The 13,814-nt window shown below is 34.5% G+C and overlaps 6 protein-coding genes across 6 annotated transcripts; 4 read left to right on the top strand and 2 right to left on the bottom strand.

Annotated features, from left to right (window-relative positions):
- Nucleotides 1-755: 755 nt before the first annotated feature.
- PHYBLDRAFT_143598 (hypothetical protein) lies at nt 756-1,017 on the top strand (the record flags this gene model as incomplete). Its single annotated transcript, XM_018431021.1, has 2 exons — nt 756-938; nt 967-1,017. The coding sequence occupies 2 exons, from the start codon at nt 756-758 to the stop codon at nt 1,015-1,017; spliced, it is 234 nt and encodes a 77-aa protein (XP_018293381.1).
- A 246-nt stretch (nt 1,018-1,263) lies between these two features.
- On the bottom strand, nt 1,264-1,804 carry PHYBLDRAFT_166593 (hypothetical protein; the record flags this gene model as incomplete). Its single annotated transcript, XM_018435440.1, has 2 exons — nt 1,264-1,734; nt 1,796-1,804. The coding sequence occupies 2 exons, from the start codon at nt 1,802-1,804 to the stop codon at nt 1,264-1,266; spliced, it is 480 nt and encodes a 159-aa protein (XP_018293380.1).
- Nucleotides 1,805-2,862: 1,058 nt separating this feature from the next.
- On the top strand, nt 2,863-4,900 carry PHYBLDRAFT_166592 (Cullin; the record flags this gene model as incomplete). The annotated part of the gene is made up of 8 exons (XM_018435439.1): nt 2,863-2,940; nt 3,045-3,100; nt 3,242-3,376; nt 3,491-3,878; nt 3,922-4,151; nt 4,218-4,387; nt 4,483-4,610; nt 4,784-4,900. 8 exons carry the CDS (start codon nt 2,863-2,865, stop codon nt 4,898-4,900), a joined length of 1,302 nt encoding a protein of 433 aa, XP_018293379.1.
- A 924-nt stretch (nt 4,901-5,824) lies between these two features.
- PHYBLDRAFT_123850 (hypothetical protein) lies at nt 5,825-9,105 on the top strand. Its single transcript, XM_018428956.1, has 10 exons — nt 5,825-5,892; nt 5,995-6,066; nt 6,175-6,290; nt 6,404-6,483; nt 6,604-6,861; nt 6,966-8,065; nt 8,244-8,554; nt 8,638-8,708; nt 8,809-8,927; nt 9,019-9,105. Exons 1-6 carry the CDS (start codon nt 5,888-5,890, stop codon nt 7,587-7,589), a joined length of 1,155 nt encoding a protein of 384 aa, XP_018293378.1. The 5' UTR covers nt 5,825-5,887; the 3' UTR covers nt 7,590-8,065; nt 8,244-8,554; nt 8,638-8,708; nt 8,809-8,927; nt 9,019-9,105.
- A 1,323-nt stretch (nt 9,106-10,428) lies between these two features.
- On the top strand, nt 10,429-10,927 carry PHYBLDRAFT_143594 (hypothetical protein; the record flags this gene model as incomplete). The annotated part of the gene is made up of 2 exons (XM_018431020.1): nt 10,429-10,629; nt 10,826-10,927. The coding sequence occupies 2 exons, from the start codon at nt 10,429-10,431 to the stop codon at nt 10,925-10,927; spliced, it is 303 nt and encodes a 100-aa protein (XP_018293377.1).
- Nucleotides 10,928-11,839: 912 nt separating this feature from the next.
- On the bottom strand, nt 11,840-13,694 carry PHYBLDRAFT_166589 (hypothetical protein; the record flags this gene model as incomplete). The annotated part of the gene is made up of 7 exons (XM_018435438.1): nt 11,840-12,132; nt 12,218-12,510; nt 12,579-12,796; nt 12,855-13,011; nt 13,069-13,334; nt 13,416-13,495; nt 13,673-13,694. 7 exons carry the CDS (start codon nt 13,692-13,694, stop codon nt 11,840-11,842), a joined length of 1,329 nt encoding a protein of 442 aa, XP_018293376.1.
- Nucleotides 13,695-13,814: the final 120 nt, after the last annotated feature.

The following is a 13,814-nucleotide window of genomic DNA, read 5'->3' as shown; positions in this document are numbered from 1 at the left end:
AAGAACGAATACAAAGAATCAACTTTTTTATATTTCTTTCTTTAAAAAAAATATTGTAATTTATATAGATAATCTCCAATGATTCAAAAGGTCTTTATCCCAGATAAATGCATTAGTAAAGAAACATTTTTACTCACTTTCTTTCCTTCTATCTTGGTTGAACTTTTGTTACTAGAAATCAACTCATAAACTTATGCTTGTGATCCTGCTTGGGTTTTTGGTTATTATTGTAGTGCAACTGATATTATGAATTATAGATCTGTATATGTATTTGACAAAGAAGAGCATTCTTACGGCTATTAAAAGTAAAGGTCGTTTCCAAGCTAGAAATCTGACAGTTTTCATACCTGGATAAACTCTTTTTTTTATTTTATTTTATTTTATTTTATTTATTTCATTTTTGGTTACTTTATTGACTGTAATATGTATGCTCATGTTATTACAAAATGGTCTGAAAAGAAAATAAGGTAATATATTATTTAGTAGAGTTTGGGATTTATATGTGCGTATTTGCGTATTTGCGTATTTGCTTTTTTTAAAACATCCACAGCGGTTTGTCTAAATTAAATATTTTCTGGTTTGTCTAAATTTTAAGTCACATATTTGTATCATCAATTACAAGAAATAATAAATAAATAAATAAATAAATAAATAAATTAAAGATCAAGGTTAAATATCAAACGTTCCTTTCTTTAATATATATATATCTATATATCTATATCTATATATTTTTAATAATCCGAATATTATAAACTATGAGCGCCCATCAAAACCATAACGACCTTGACGAATACTTGGATGTAGAGGGATACGAGTACTTCTTTGACGACGAAGATTCGGATATTGAAATGTTTGAGTACTTATTTGGTGACGATGAAGAAGAGGAAGCGAGATCTACAGCCATCATTGCAGCGATCTCACAGATTGTGAATGAACCTGTACCCGAAACCCTCGACAACTAAATAGGGGACCTATCGAAGTGTTGTAAATAATGGCTGTGAAACCACTATCATATAAAGTAGCTATAACCAGTCTTTCGTTTTCTTCTTCTTCACTGATGTGATATGTATTACTTTGTTTATTAAATAAAATAAAATAAAAGTCAACAGAGGTAGTGTAAGAGATAATGTCTGTTGAGGAAAAATAGGGTTAATTGCATACTGAAAACCAATTGTTGGTTAGACTATATAGTTTGGCAAAATATAATAATAATAATAATAAAAATAATAAAAAAGATAAGAGAAAAGTGTTTTATTCATCACTTTAAAGATCATCTTCATCCTCTGTTTCTTCGGCATCTTTTTCTGCACGGCGAAGGGCTAACCCTTGCTTCAGCAAAAAGAAACGACGTCTAGTTGGGTCCGTGATTGTTTCCGTGTCAACCGTCATATACTTAAAATCGAGCATATCCTGGAGGAATTTGGCCTTCATGTTGTCAGAGACCCGGGATCTCTTTTGGTTATCGATCAGATCAAAAAGAGCGTCCTCAATCGTTCTCTTCCTTTGGTTGATGGTATTGCTTTGTGCGCGACATATGAGCCTGCCATCCTCTTCCTCTGAACTTTGCCCAGCCCTGGCCGCCAGTAACTGTTCATTTGTGGCTTTTTGTATTCTTGAGGAGCCTTCTAAGCGACTAATCCACTTGGGTGCTTTTGCCAAAACTGCATAACAATGATCCAAATTGAAGGTCTCATTGTTATTTTGTGTTTTATATAAAAGCTTCGTTTCCAGAATCTAAAATTACATAATATATCAATTATAATTTAATCAAGTCTTTGCTTAGGTAGGATATTACCATATCCATGATATTGGGGTCACTTTGATGGCGTCGCTCAACTTGAGCAAAACAAATACAGAACCTCGATACTTTTCGCTGTATATGGTTCCAGCGAGAGGTCAATGAACTGGTAGAACGGACCGTAAATCCGGCACCCAGGTTTTCAGCGTAGTCAACCCCAACTCTATCCCACATGGTAGACCCTCTTTGATTTCTACCCGTAACGGGATCTTGAGAAACAGCCAGCCAGGACTTACAAAGCTGAATATCCTCCAAGTGATTCCAATTAGCACTACGATTATTGGTAGGCGTAGGAACAGGTACAGGAGAAGATATATCGGCAGCAGAAGATGATGAAATGCTTTTACTCATTTTTTTTTAATTTTTTTTTAGAAAAAAAAAATTGGAACAGTAGAAAGAAAGTAGTGCCCAAAATTTTATATATGAAAAATATGCCCTTTTTTTTTAATTTATATTGTTTTGGGGGATTCCCAAGCGCATACCAAAAAAAAAAAACCCTTTCCCCCCCCTGAATGTTTTATTGAAACGCTAAATTTTAGATATCCGTTAAATATTTTTTAAATATAAAATATTTTAATCAAGACATTTCTTTAAAGCTCCGGATGCGCAACTTTTATATATATATAGATCAATAAAAATTAATTGGTGTGGACAGACTAAAAGTTCAAAACGAAGTTCAAAAGTTTTGTACCTTTTTTTTTGGTTTCTTAAAACTCCAATCCAATAATACGGCTTATATTTTTTTTTAACTTTTAGTCTGTCCATACCAACTGTATTCATTTAGACAAACTGTTGTGGATGCTCTAAAAGTCTATATCATTCTCTGAGCTATCATCTGTAGTAGGTAGGCTGTTCTTGGTATAAACTTGATGGGATCTAAAGAAATATGCTGGGTTAATCTTTATAGTTAATTTGTTTTATCATTTAAAGAACCTTTGAAACTTACATGGGCGGACTAATTTTGCTTATTTCCTCTCCCTCTCTCCCTCTCTCTTTCTTATTCTTAACAACAAAGCAACAGTCATAAAATAAAGCTCATTTTATTCATTCTCTTATATAATCAAATGGAATGCATTCAATACAATCTGCTTGATCTCATTGACGATTTTCCAAATTCAATGTCTAATGTGAATGATCTAAGGGTAAAATATCAACAACAAAAAAATGTTAATAGATCTCCAGTTGATTTAAAGAAGAAGATAAATAAAAACCCATATACACACACACACATACATACAAAATCTAGCTGGAGATGGAGAAATACAATGACGCGAAACAAAGAATCACAGAGTTTCAGGAAGAGTATGTGAATACCAAGTTGGAATGACTTTATGCTCAAATCAAAGAAATAATATATATATATATATGTACATATATACATACTACACTGCATTACATACATACACACACACACATATATATATATATATATATTATGCGTAGAATGAAGCTCCGGTTATTACACCAAGGTGCTTCTTCTGTGGAGATTGTGAGGTTTTATATTCTCTGTATACGGACCTTTCGATACTTAGATCCTAGCTGTGAATTGTTATTACCTGTGGTTGAGATGATGGAAGAGTATTGCAGGCAAGAATTAGATATTGTCTCTAGTACAATCTGATTTTATTTTCTTTACTAAAGAAATAAATATAACAACAACAACAACAACAACAAAAATATTCATCTGTACAGAACCTATCGAAAGGACATGGTGCATGCTGTAGTAAAAAGAATACGAGAAGACGACGACAACAGTTTGTGTCCCGACCCAGAGGATACCTATGTATTTGATGCTGATGAGTTGGGAAAAAGTGTGTCAGAAGGGTATTATCCTCTTTGTGAAGACAAAGGAGAGTTCTGTAAGGATCCAAAAAAAGAAAAGAAAAAAGAAAGCAGTTCTCACTATCTCTTTCTAGTTGAAAGGCAGTGGCTGGAGCGGAAGAGCTTGGATATTGTTGCTATGCTCTTTACACTGTGCGAAACACAAGAGTCACTTGCAAAAGAGAATTTTGTAAAAGAATACCAAGATCAGCTCGGCAAAGCTCTCCTAAAAGACCCAGGTTATGACACTGAGACTGAGGTACTCCGTTAAGAGCATATGTATATCGTACTTATTATCGTAGATTATCCGCCTAGAGAAAATCAATGAACGACTTTTGGGTGGCGCGATGCAAAGCTGTAGTATCATGATCAAGGATATGGAGAAAAGTGCACAATTGAACGATCGAATCCGCAAGAGTACATCTGTTTGGCCAACTGATTTCAAGGCATTGGTTTTGTCGAGACACTACTGGATGGACCCTGAAGATGATATACCAGAACAGACACTAAGACTCGATACTCCATGTATTGAGTATGTATACATATATCTATAGAAATCAAAGATGCTCGTGTTAAACGAAAATTTGATTGCTATTAGGTCCATGGAAATCTATGAACAAAAATATCCTATTATACAGCCTTCTCGTACACTCAACTGGCTGCCAGAACAGGGCTCTGTTACAATTGAACTCACATTTAAATCCAGAACAATCGAGATGTCTGTAGATCCCATCACAGCCACTGTGATTTCTCAATTCAGTACAAAAGGTACGGATCTTTATTAATTACAGCTTGAAAAAAAATGTACCTTTTTTTCTTCTTCTTGTTATTATTCTGACTGACTGTCTAATTGTACGGACTAGACATTACTTTTACTGCAAAACAAATTGCAAAGAATATCGGTGTGCCGTCGAAAATAGCATTCAAAAGCCTTGTTTTCTGGCAGCAACAGAATATTCTAGCCATTACAAAAGACCATCATTTTCAATTAGTAGAGGAATAAAGTATCAAGGCTTATATATATATAAAATATATACATTATGATGCTTCATTACACATTATGCTTCCAATTCTTTATTTATTTATTTATTTATCAATATTATTATTTTCAATTTGATGAAATCCGCGTGAATTATTAAGCGTATATCCTGTATTATTTTATAGATGTTGATTATGGCCATAACCACAACCACCACCGTACAATATTGCGTATACTTTGACTTAGTCATATGCTGTCAGAACTGTACTCTGTATGACTTGGTCTATTCAGATATTAAATAAATAAATAAATAAATGAATAAATAATGAGAATACATTAACTACTGGTTCATCAAACTTTAATCATCATCAGTCACATTTACACCATTTTCCTCCAATGGCCAACACTATTTTTTATTTTTTTATTATTTTTTTGGTTGTTAGTTTTGATCAATCTACAAAATATTATACTAAATAAATCCCGCTCCCGTACCCAAGTTGTCTGTGTAGTAAATATCATAGTGGAAACTACTTAAATAAAAAAGTAACAGGAAGAAGCAATGCAAAGTATAGGAGAGGGTTGGTATAAGACAAAAGAAGATACTTTTAATTCTTATTATTTCTTATAGAAAGAATAATGTATATGAGACTCTTTTGTGTTTGTGTATTTGTGAGCCTAATACTGCTTTCCGCTTTACTCCGGATTGCATCAAATATGCTCAGCTATCTGTTCTAATAAGAGTATATTGTGATAATAAAATAGTTAATCTGGTGTGCAGACAATGTACTGCTAATGATGCTGCAATTATGTAATATGAACAAGAACCAATTGACGTTCACAAAAAGAAGAATAAGAATAAGAAATCAGAAGGAAAGCTTAATATAAATTATATTAATAAATAAAATAAATAATTAAAGCAAACCAAAGGCCTTTAATTCAACCTTTTTTTTCATTTTTTCCATCAACTGGATCTGTGTGACCTGCTCTCTTGGAGCTGTATTTTTATTTTATTCTATTTTTTTTTAATGTTTCTACGTGTCTCGTCCCGACGTTTAGTTGGTCTCAATCGCTTCTTTCACTCGACTTCTAATCTAATGAGCGCACCTCGTTTCACTCCCGCTTCAAGGGTGGCAAGTTTTGACACAGATGGTATACATCAATGACAACATTACCCAACATTACCAGTCATATTCACAAATTTATTCATCTAATTCATTCATTCCCTAGTCTGGTCTATCTTTACTCCTCTTGCCGCAGAAACCAAGGCTATCAACCTTGGTCAAGGTTTCATGAAGTATGTATTATTATCACTATTATAATTGTGTATTGGTGTAGCTTGAAAGTAAAACACAATTATAAGTATTGTTAACATTAATATTCTTATTCTTATTGTTAGCTTTGGTCCTCCTGCATTTGTTCAGGAAGCTGCCAAACATGCTATCGATCAAGTCGAGTCAAACCAATACAGGTTAGCAAGCTGACTAGTCAGCTAAGTTAGCTAGTGAGCGGATTGTGTAACCTCAGGCACATCAATTCTCACCTTTTCTCTTCTTCTTATTGTCTTCTTTCTTAAAAGTCATCCTCGTGGACGTATCAGACTGAGAAATGCCTTGGCTGCTTCATACAGCCCAGAATTTGGTCGTGAGCTTAACCCTGAGACAGAGATTATTGTCACTGCTGGTGCTAATGAAGGTAAGACTACTTTGATCTCTTTCAATACATATTAGCCCTCCCCTCCCTTTCTTTTTTTCACTTCTCTAAATAAAATATATTCGGGGGGGACTTGAATTATTATTGGTAAATAGCAATCTTTGCTACCTTTGCCGGATTTTTGGATGAGGGTTCAGAAGTTATCTGCATGGAGCCATTCTTTGATCAGTATATTGTAAGTTTGGGGAAATAGGTTATTAAAGTGATGATTATAAGGGAAATGTACTTAATTGTACATATATGTATGTATTCCTTCCTTTTTTATTTCTTGGGGGAAATTTCTTGAATGAATTAGCCCAACATTACCATGAATGGAGGAAAGCCCGTTTACGTGCCCCTCAGAGCACCTGCAGACTCATCCGAGAGAACTGTCTCATCACATGAATGGCGTTTGGATATCGACGAACTTCGATCAAAGATCACATCCAAGACAAAGATTATTATCATCAATACCCCTCACAACCCAATTGGTAAGGTCTTTGACGAAGAAGAGTTGATGGCCATTGGTAAGGTTGCAGAAGAGCACGATTTGATTATCTTGACAGACGAAGTGGTGAGTAAATTGTATATCTAATTATATATATATATATAATGTATGTATCTAAGTATTAATTATTATTATTATTTTTTATAAAAAAAACCATTCTTCATAAAAAGTACGATCGTCTGTACTACCCTCCTCTCAAAAAGTTCCCTCGTATTGCCAGCTTGGCTAACTTCTGGGAACGCACCATCACTGTTGGTTCTGGTGGAAAGAGTTTTGCGGCCACTGGATGGCGTGTGGGATGGTTGATCGGACCCGAGCACCTGGTGAAGTACTCCTTTGCTGCCCAGACCCGTGTGGTGTTTTGTGTAAACTCTCCTTGTCAGGAAGCCATCGCAGCTGGACTTGAGGCTTCGCTTGTCAAGCCCATATTCCAGGAACAGACAGACGAGTACCTGAAGAAACGTGGGATTCTGTCGGCCGTGTTTGACAAACTCAAATTGCCTTACACTGTGCCCGAGGGAGCCTACTTTATCCTTGTCAATACCGCAAAGATCAGCTACCCCAAGGACTACAAGTTCCCAGAGCTGCTCGACAGCCGTGGCGAGGACTTTAAGATGTGTTACTGGCTCACAAAGGAAATCGGTGTCTGTTCCATTCCCCCCTCTGAGTTTTATGTCAAGGAACACTGGCCGTTGGCAAAGGATTTTGCTCGTTTTGCGTTCTGCAAGACAGACGATGTTCTCAATGAGGCTGTCAAGCGTCTAGAGAAACTTGAGCAATACATTAAAAAATAGACTTTCTTTTCTTTTTATATTTATATAATATATATATATATATATATATACATGTACATGTACATGTACATAAATACATAATCAAAAAGAAGGCTAAGAAGAGCAAGAAGGAATCACTGTGCAATTGTTGTTGTTGTTGTTGTTTTTATTTATTTATTTATTTATTTATTTATTAAAATTATCATAGAACAAGATGATTACTTGTTGTGGTTTTGTTGGTGTACAATTTGATTTGTGTTTTCTTTACGCAAATGAGGTTGTTGATATATATATATATAAATTTCTTTCTTTAATGACCAGAGAGAAGAGGGGTTCGTTCACCCAACTGATTTGTCCAACGACCAAATCGATTGTTGACACGGTCAAGCCAGTCTGGAATCAGAGTACGGGCCACAGCACTGATGAGAATACCCACAATCACAAGAGCAGTAGTATGAGCAGTCTCGGTTAAAAAGACAGCAGCGCCCAAAAGAATCCTAAAAAAAAAAGAATGAATGAATTAAAGCAAGTAAACACACACACATATATATATAAATGGGAATATGAATATGAATATGAATTTATTCAAACATATTCATGCAAATCTCTCTCTCTCTCTCTCTCTCTCTCTCTCTCTCTCTCTCTGTGTGTGTGTGTGTGTGTGTGAATATTTACCATGCAGTAGTCAAGGCCCAGACCCAGTCTTTGCGATGCGAGTAGTCCACAAGATGAAGAGCCACAAATCCAATAGCTACTAGGATTGCAATGTGTGCCAGAGCATGTCCCTTTGTAGAGTCACTGAGCTGGAATATTTGCCAGAGAGTGACAAACAGAGTATATGCTGTGTAGATTGAAAAGGGTGCATTCAAAAATGCCAAGTCGGTCTGGTTGCGAGGAGGGTAATCACGCAGACGGTGATAGATGAACAACAGGGCGGCAAGCTGCCACAACAGACTGATAAAAGCAAATAAATCAAGGTGGAAGAGCTTTTTTTTTTTAAAAAAAAAAAAGGATATTATACATGTATTAGTTGTATTGTTTTTAAGAAACCGGTTATAATGAGACTCACCCAGAGAAGAGAAGCGCTTGCGTTGAGAACTGAAATCAAAAGATACCAGTAGCTGATAGCCTCCAAGACATCTGAAACTCATGCTGTCAGTACACGTACATTTGCGTTGATATATATATATTATTGTTATAATATAAGAAAGAAAAGAAAAGAAAAGAAAATGACATTAACCTTTGGGTGCTTTTGGTGTCCACTGGTAGATGGATAATCCAATTAAAAGAAGCTCAAGAACACCAGCAAGGATAATAGCAAAGTCTCGAGGTTGGAATCCTGGTGTATGGCCGAGAAACCTACATACATACATATATTTATTTATTTTGAGTTTCAATCCAAGTAATAATAATAATAATAGTACTAATAAAGCAAGATTTTCTCACTCACCAGCTTGAATAACTGAACCCTTGAGTTACTATGAGGATCAAGGTAGCTAATGTATTTGACACCTTGATCTTAATATCGAGATTCGCCATGACAAAGTAAAGTACAAAGAAGCAAAAGGACGGGTGTGTCGCAGAAAGAAACTGTGCCCACAGAAAGATGACACAGTGACGCAACTGTTTCTATTTGTGGGAATATCACCTCATATGCGGCTCCTGCAGTGTGTCAGAATAAGTTGAGTAGTTTGTACTCTTGTATGTAAATATACATATACATATACATATACTTTTATATTTATATGGACGGGTTGTTGAAGGTGCAGATGTGTATATAGATGTATTGGTTTAAAGGTTGTTTGGCTTATTTATTTATTTATTTATTATTCCTTCTTTCTGTATATAACTGTTTCGTCTTTTGTACTCCTGTTAGAGCCGAGATCTGATATGCTCATTGTGTTTCAAGATGTTTCAAGCATTCAAGGATGAGTGAAATGAGGGTAGGATCTCTTTATTAAGCAGTACATGAGCGTGTGTGTTTGTGTTTGTTTGATCTGGGGTCACTGACCATATTCTTTCTCCTTTTGCTCAAAATTGTTTATAATTCTCTGTCAAGTTTACATACACACACACACAAATATGTAAAAGTATATATATAAAATATCAAGTATGGTTGAATTAAATGAATGGTTAGAGAAATAAATGCTAAATAGATTTTGATATGGTTTCTTTGATGTACAAAACAGTCAATAGTTTGTATGTGTATATGCTTCTTTTTTTTGAAACAAATATATTTCTTAATTGTCTTTCCCGGAATACAGCCGATATTAATTGTATAAAATGCGTATTAATTCCTTTTTTTTTTGGATATTTGTACCTTAATAGAATATCAAAGCCTATAAAACTGACTGGATTTCATATATCATTATTACTATTAAAGTCAATCATATACACTCTTTTCGGAAATTATTTGGTGCAAAAATAAAGATAAAATCTGGTGCAATTTTCTACCGTTTCTCTGCTTAATTCATCTTTTTTGGTGCATTTGGTGCATTCCATTTTTGCACCAAATTGATTTTTATTTTTGCACCAATAAGTTCTGGAAAAAAGTATAAAGGAACAATTTGAGCTTTTTGACTGTCTAAAGTTGCCAGTTCTTCACTAATGGTTTTGTTCATATTCTTTTTCTTAAAATTTATTTTATTGGACATTTGTTCTCTATAGATGCATTAAAAATATAAATTTAATAATTTCAATATTGTCAGATTAATAGTGAGCATAATTTGTGGGAATTTCTCTGCTCATTTCTATAGACCATTGTTTGTTTTAACAAAAGATGTGAGAGGGAAGAAAGCGGTTCAAAAAGATAATATCGATTTATAATGTAACACTACATGTAATGTTCCTGATCTTTAAAATGGACTACATTATCTATAATGTTGTCTGTAATATAACCGCTGCAGATGCTCTTACAGATGGTGGTTACAGCTGGTCACCCCTTTCAAAGTTGGCTGAACTGTATGTATGTCCGGTTCGGACTACGACACAAATCGCCTTGGTCTTTGATCTCACAGCCCCTATATTATCTCAGACCAGACCTCGCCGAGCCGAGCTGTTTGTTGGCTCGGCACAGACCACATGCCAGCATGAATATTCTTTAATTAGCAGATATAAAAATTGCTGATCTTGAGTGACGTCAGCATTCCTGTGGCTAAATAAATCAACTATATAGTGCTGTGTATTTCCCACACAATCGCCGTTAACCTACACGCTTCAGGTTTCTTATAGTATTACTCTATTTTACTTCTTGCAAGCTGTGGATGATACCTGATTACGAGTCGGGATACGCCGGAAGTTATCAGATCTCCCTCGCCACCTTGCGCCTCTTGGGGCACTTTTCTTACGTTAGTGTGTAAACAATATTCTTTTCACTTGCAAATGTCCCTCCCATGAGAGTGGCTATGGTGTATACCTTGCTTGGCGGAGATCTTCTCAACATGCAAGGGTCTCTCCCATGGTTGTAATTGTGGTGTATACGTTGTAAGGAGGCAAGATGTTACTTACATGCAACGCCTCTCCTAAGGTCATGATGTGGTGCATGCCTTGAGGAGAGACTTTTTATACTCTTTAATCTCTCATACTTTTAGGAGTCTTTTGGCATTTACCTTCACGTGGTAGACTCTGTTAATCAAGTAGTAATAATTCTATTTGAGAACTGAAATTTGCCTATTTTTATACACTGCTTTATTTATGTTCTACTTTATTTTTACACTACTTTTAATCAAGACTTTTTACCCATATTTTAAATCATGCTTTATGTTTATAACAACGCGTACTTAATTAAGTCATTTTTACTTGGGATATTCTCCATTTTCTTGTGTAGAATTATTCAGATACTATTCTGTAGCACAGTTATCAAATACAATAATGTCAGAGGTTTATTCAATGTAACAACTATTTTAAATAGAAAAAATATATCATGTAACGGACGACTGGTAGGTCGGATTATGCGGTGTACATACCTAAGTGACAAGATGATGAATACAGGTAGAAATACAATTTTATTAAAGAACAAAATAGATTTTTTGACAGTAATACAATAATAACCACCTAGATTACTGTTAGAATAAGTGGGAAAAGCGGATAAATAAATACCAAAATACAGATTGATAGTTAAGTCAATAGATATAGAAAGGTTTAATGAATTGGGACAGGGGAAAGAAAATAAGATATGTGATAATGTTAATTGAGAAAGTGTAAATGTCAGTATAACTTTGTGCAGAGTTTTTAAAATAAGGATAAGAATACATAGTAGATATTGAAATAATTTAAGAGGGAGGTAAAGTGAGTAATCCTGTGATTTTCTTTTTTGTTGATTTGAAATTTGGAGGCAAAGAAAAATCTTTTTTCCTTTTTATGACAATGGTAGTTCTAGTGACACTCGTCAAAGCCTCGACGGTTTCTTCCATAATACCTCTTGCCAACCACGCGAGCTCTAAGCAAGACCTTATTTCTGATACAAACGACATATATTCACTAGGATATGAATATGTCTCTGTTCTTGTTATTCTTGAGACATATCCTTCTGGAATATCCAGTATAAACATCTTTATATCAAGTCCTATTTTTTTTTAAAAAAAAATACATTTAAGTTTCTATTTTATTTTACTTTCAACTTTTCTTAAAAATACAGCAACCTCACTTACCACTCATAATTATGCTTGGTATTCTTAATGTGTTTATTAGCCCTGGCTTATTCTCAAGGATTTTTTGCATTAAATCCTTCATCAATTTTGGTGCTTTGATGCGACTATCTTTTATATCCTTATCGCCATTCTCATCACTGACTTTGGCTGCCTCAGAAATTCCAAGTTCAAATGAACCATATCTAAATATATGGTCAGGTCGTTTGGCGGATTTCTTTCTCCCGATATTTGTGACCGATGCAATTTGTTGGCCTCTATTTGATTCAAAAGAGGATGCCTTGCTACAGATCTCCCTTTAAAATAAAGTAAATGTAATTGTACATTAGAATTTGATTTATTGATAGCTCAATCGATATTTTACTCTCTTGCTGTTATTACTGAGCTGTCGAACACAGTGAGAACCAGTCTCCAGACCCGACTTAAATAGTCTCTTTCACTGTGCTCTATAAAAGACTTAAAAAAGCCTGACATATGTAGATCCAGACCATCTAACAAAGATTTTTGTGCCCAGTAACAAGATGAATTTTTCTTTGGGCTGTAATATGTTCTGGCTATCCTTTCATGCATAGTCTCGATATTCTAAAAAGACACGTATTAAAAACACAGGGGGGCTTGTTTTGTATATCCAAATACTTACCTCATCTTGAGTGATATTATTCAAGTACTCGAATAATTCACTTGGTACTGGCTTTAATGGTTTTGCTTTATGAGCTTGAATCTCTTCCAGCTCCTCTTGGGTGAAGTATCCACCCCAAGTTTCATCGTCAGTGTCTAGTATTAATGAATGACATGGGCTTTGTGCTCATTTTATTAGTCAAATAATTTTTGTAGAATATTAAAACAAAACTTACTGCTCGTACACACACTCTTTGGCAAGTTCTGCCATCTTCATCTCAACGACTGTTCCTGTAGACAAGGTCCACATTTTTTGAGAATTTAACCCTTCATATATTTCTTTAATGTAGTCCTTGTCATGCTTAGTGAGCTTGTAGGACAAGTTTGACGAAGAAGAATCGTGGCTGGCTGTAGATTGACTACTACTTTCAATCGAAGTTGATTGTTTTGATTTTTTGCACACAGCATCTTCAATCTCTTCCCAGCTTTGGGTTTTCTTTATCTAGACATGTATTTTAGCTTATTACGTATTATTTATGTGTATGTGTACAAGTAATTATTAATTATTATTATTATTCTTTACCAAAAGTATGTTATACTTTTCTGCCACCGCGAATATTCTATTTTGCCAAATGTGCTTATAATTTTTGAAGCTTATGTTATCTATATAATCTTCCACGATTATTTCTTTGATATTCTTTATCAGCTTTGACAGACAAATTTTTTTCATTCTGCTGCTGTAGATGAAGCATGGCTTGGTGAATAGCTGTGAACCATATAAATAAGTTATAAGCAAGCCAGAAGTAAACTGTTTGGTCTCATTGTATTAAATTCTCTTACTTTCTTCGTATTTTATAGGCATCTTGGTAATAAGATGAAAATTATATTACTTTGTATTGAAGCTTAGGTACACTTTGCTATTTTATAGTGTTTTGAAATATATATATATATTGGTTGATACGCTGTATTTTATTTAACACAC

The sequence above is a fragment of the Phycomyces blakesleeanus genome (assembly GCF_001638985.1).
Source record: "Phycomyces blakesleeanus NRRL 1555(-) unplaced genomic scaffold PHYBLscaffold_7, whole genome shotgun sequence".
Classification (NCBI taxonomy): Eukaryota; Fungi; Mucoromycota; class Mucoromycetes; order Mucorales; family Phycomycetaceae; genus Phycomyces; species Phycomyces blakesleeanus.
The sequence above is the reverse complement of the archived record's forward strand: the minus strand, read 5'-3'. Positions and strand labels throughout refer to the sequence as shown.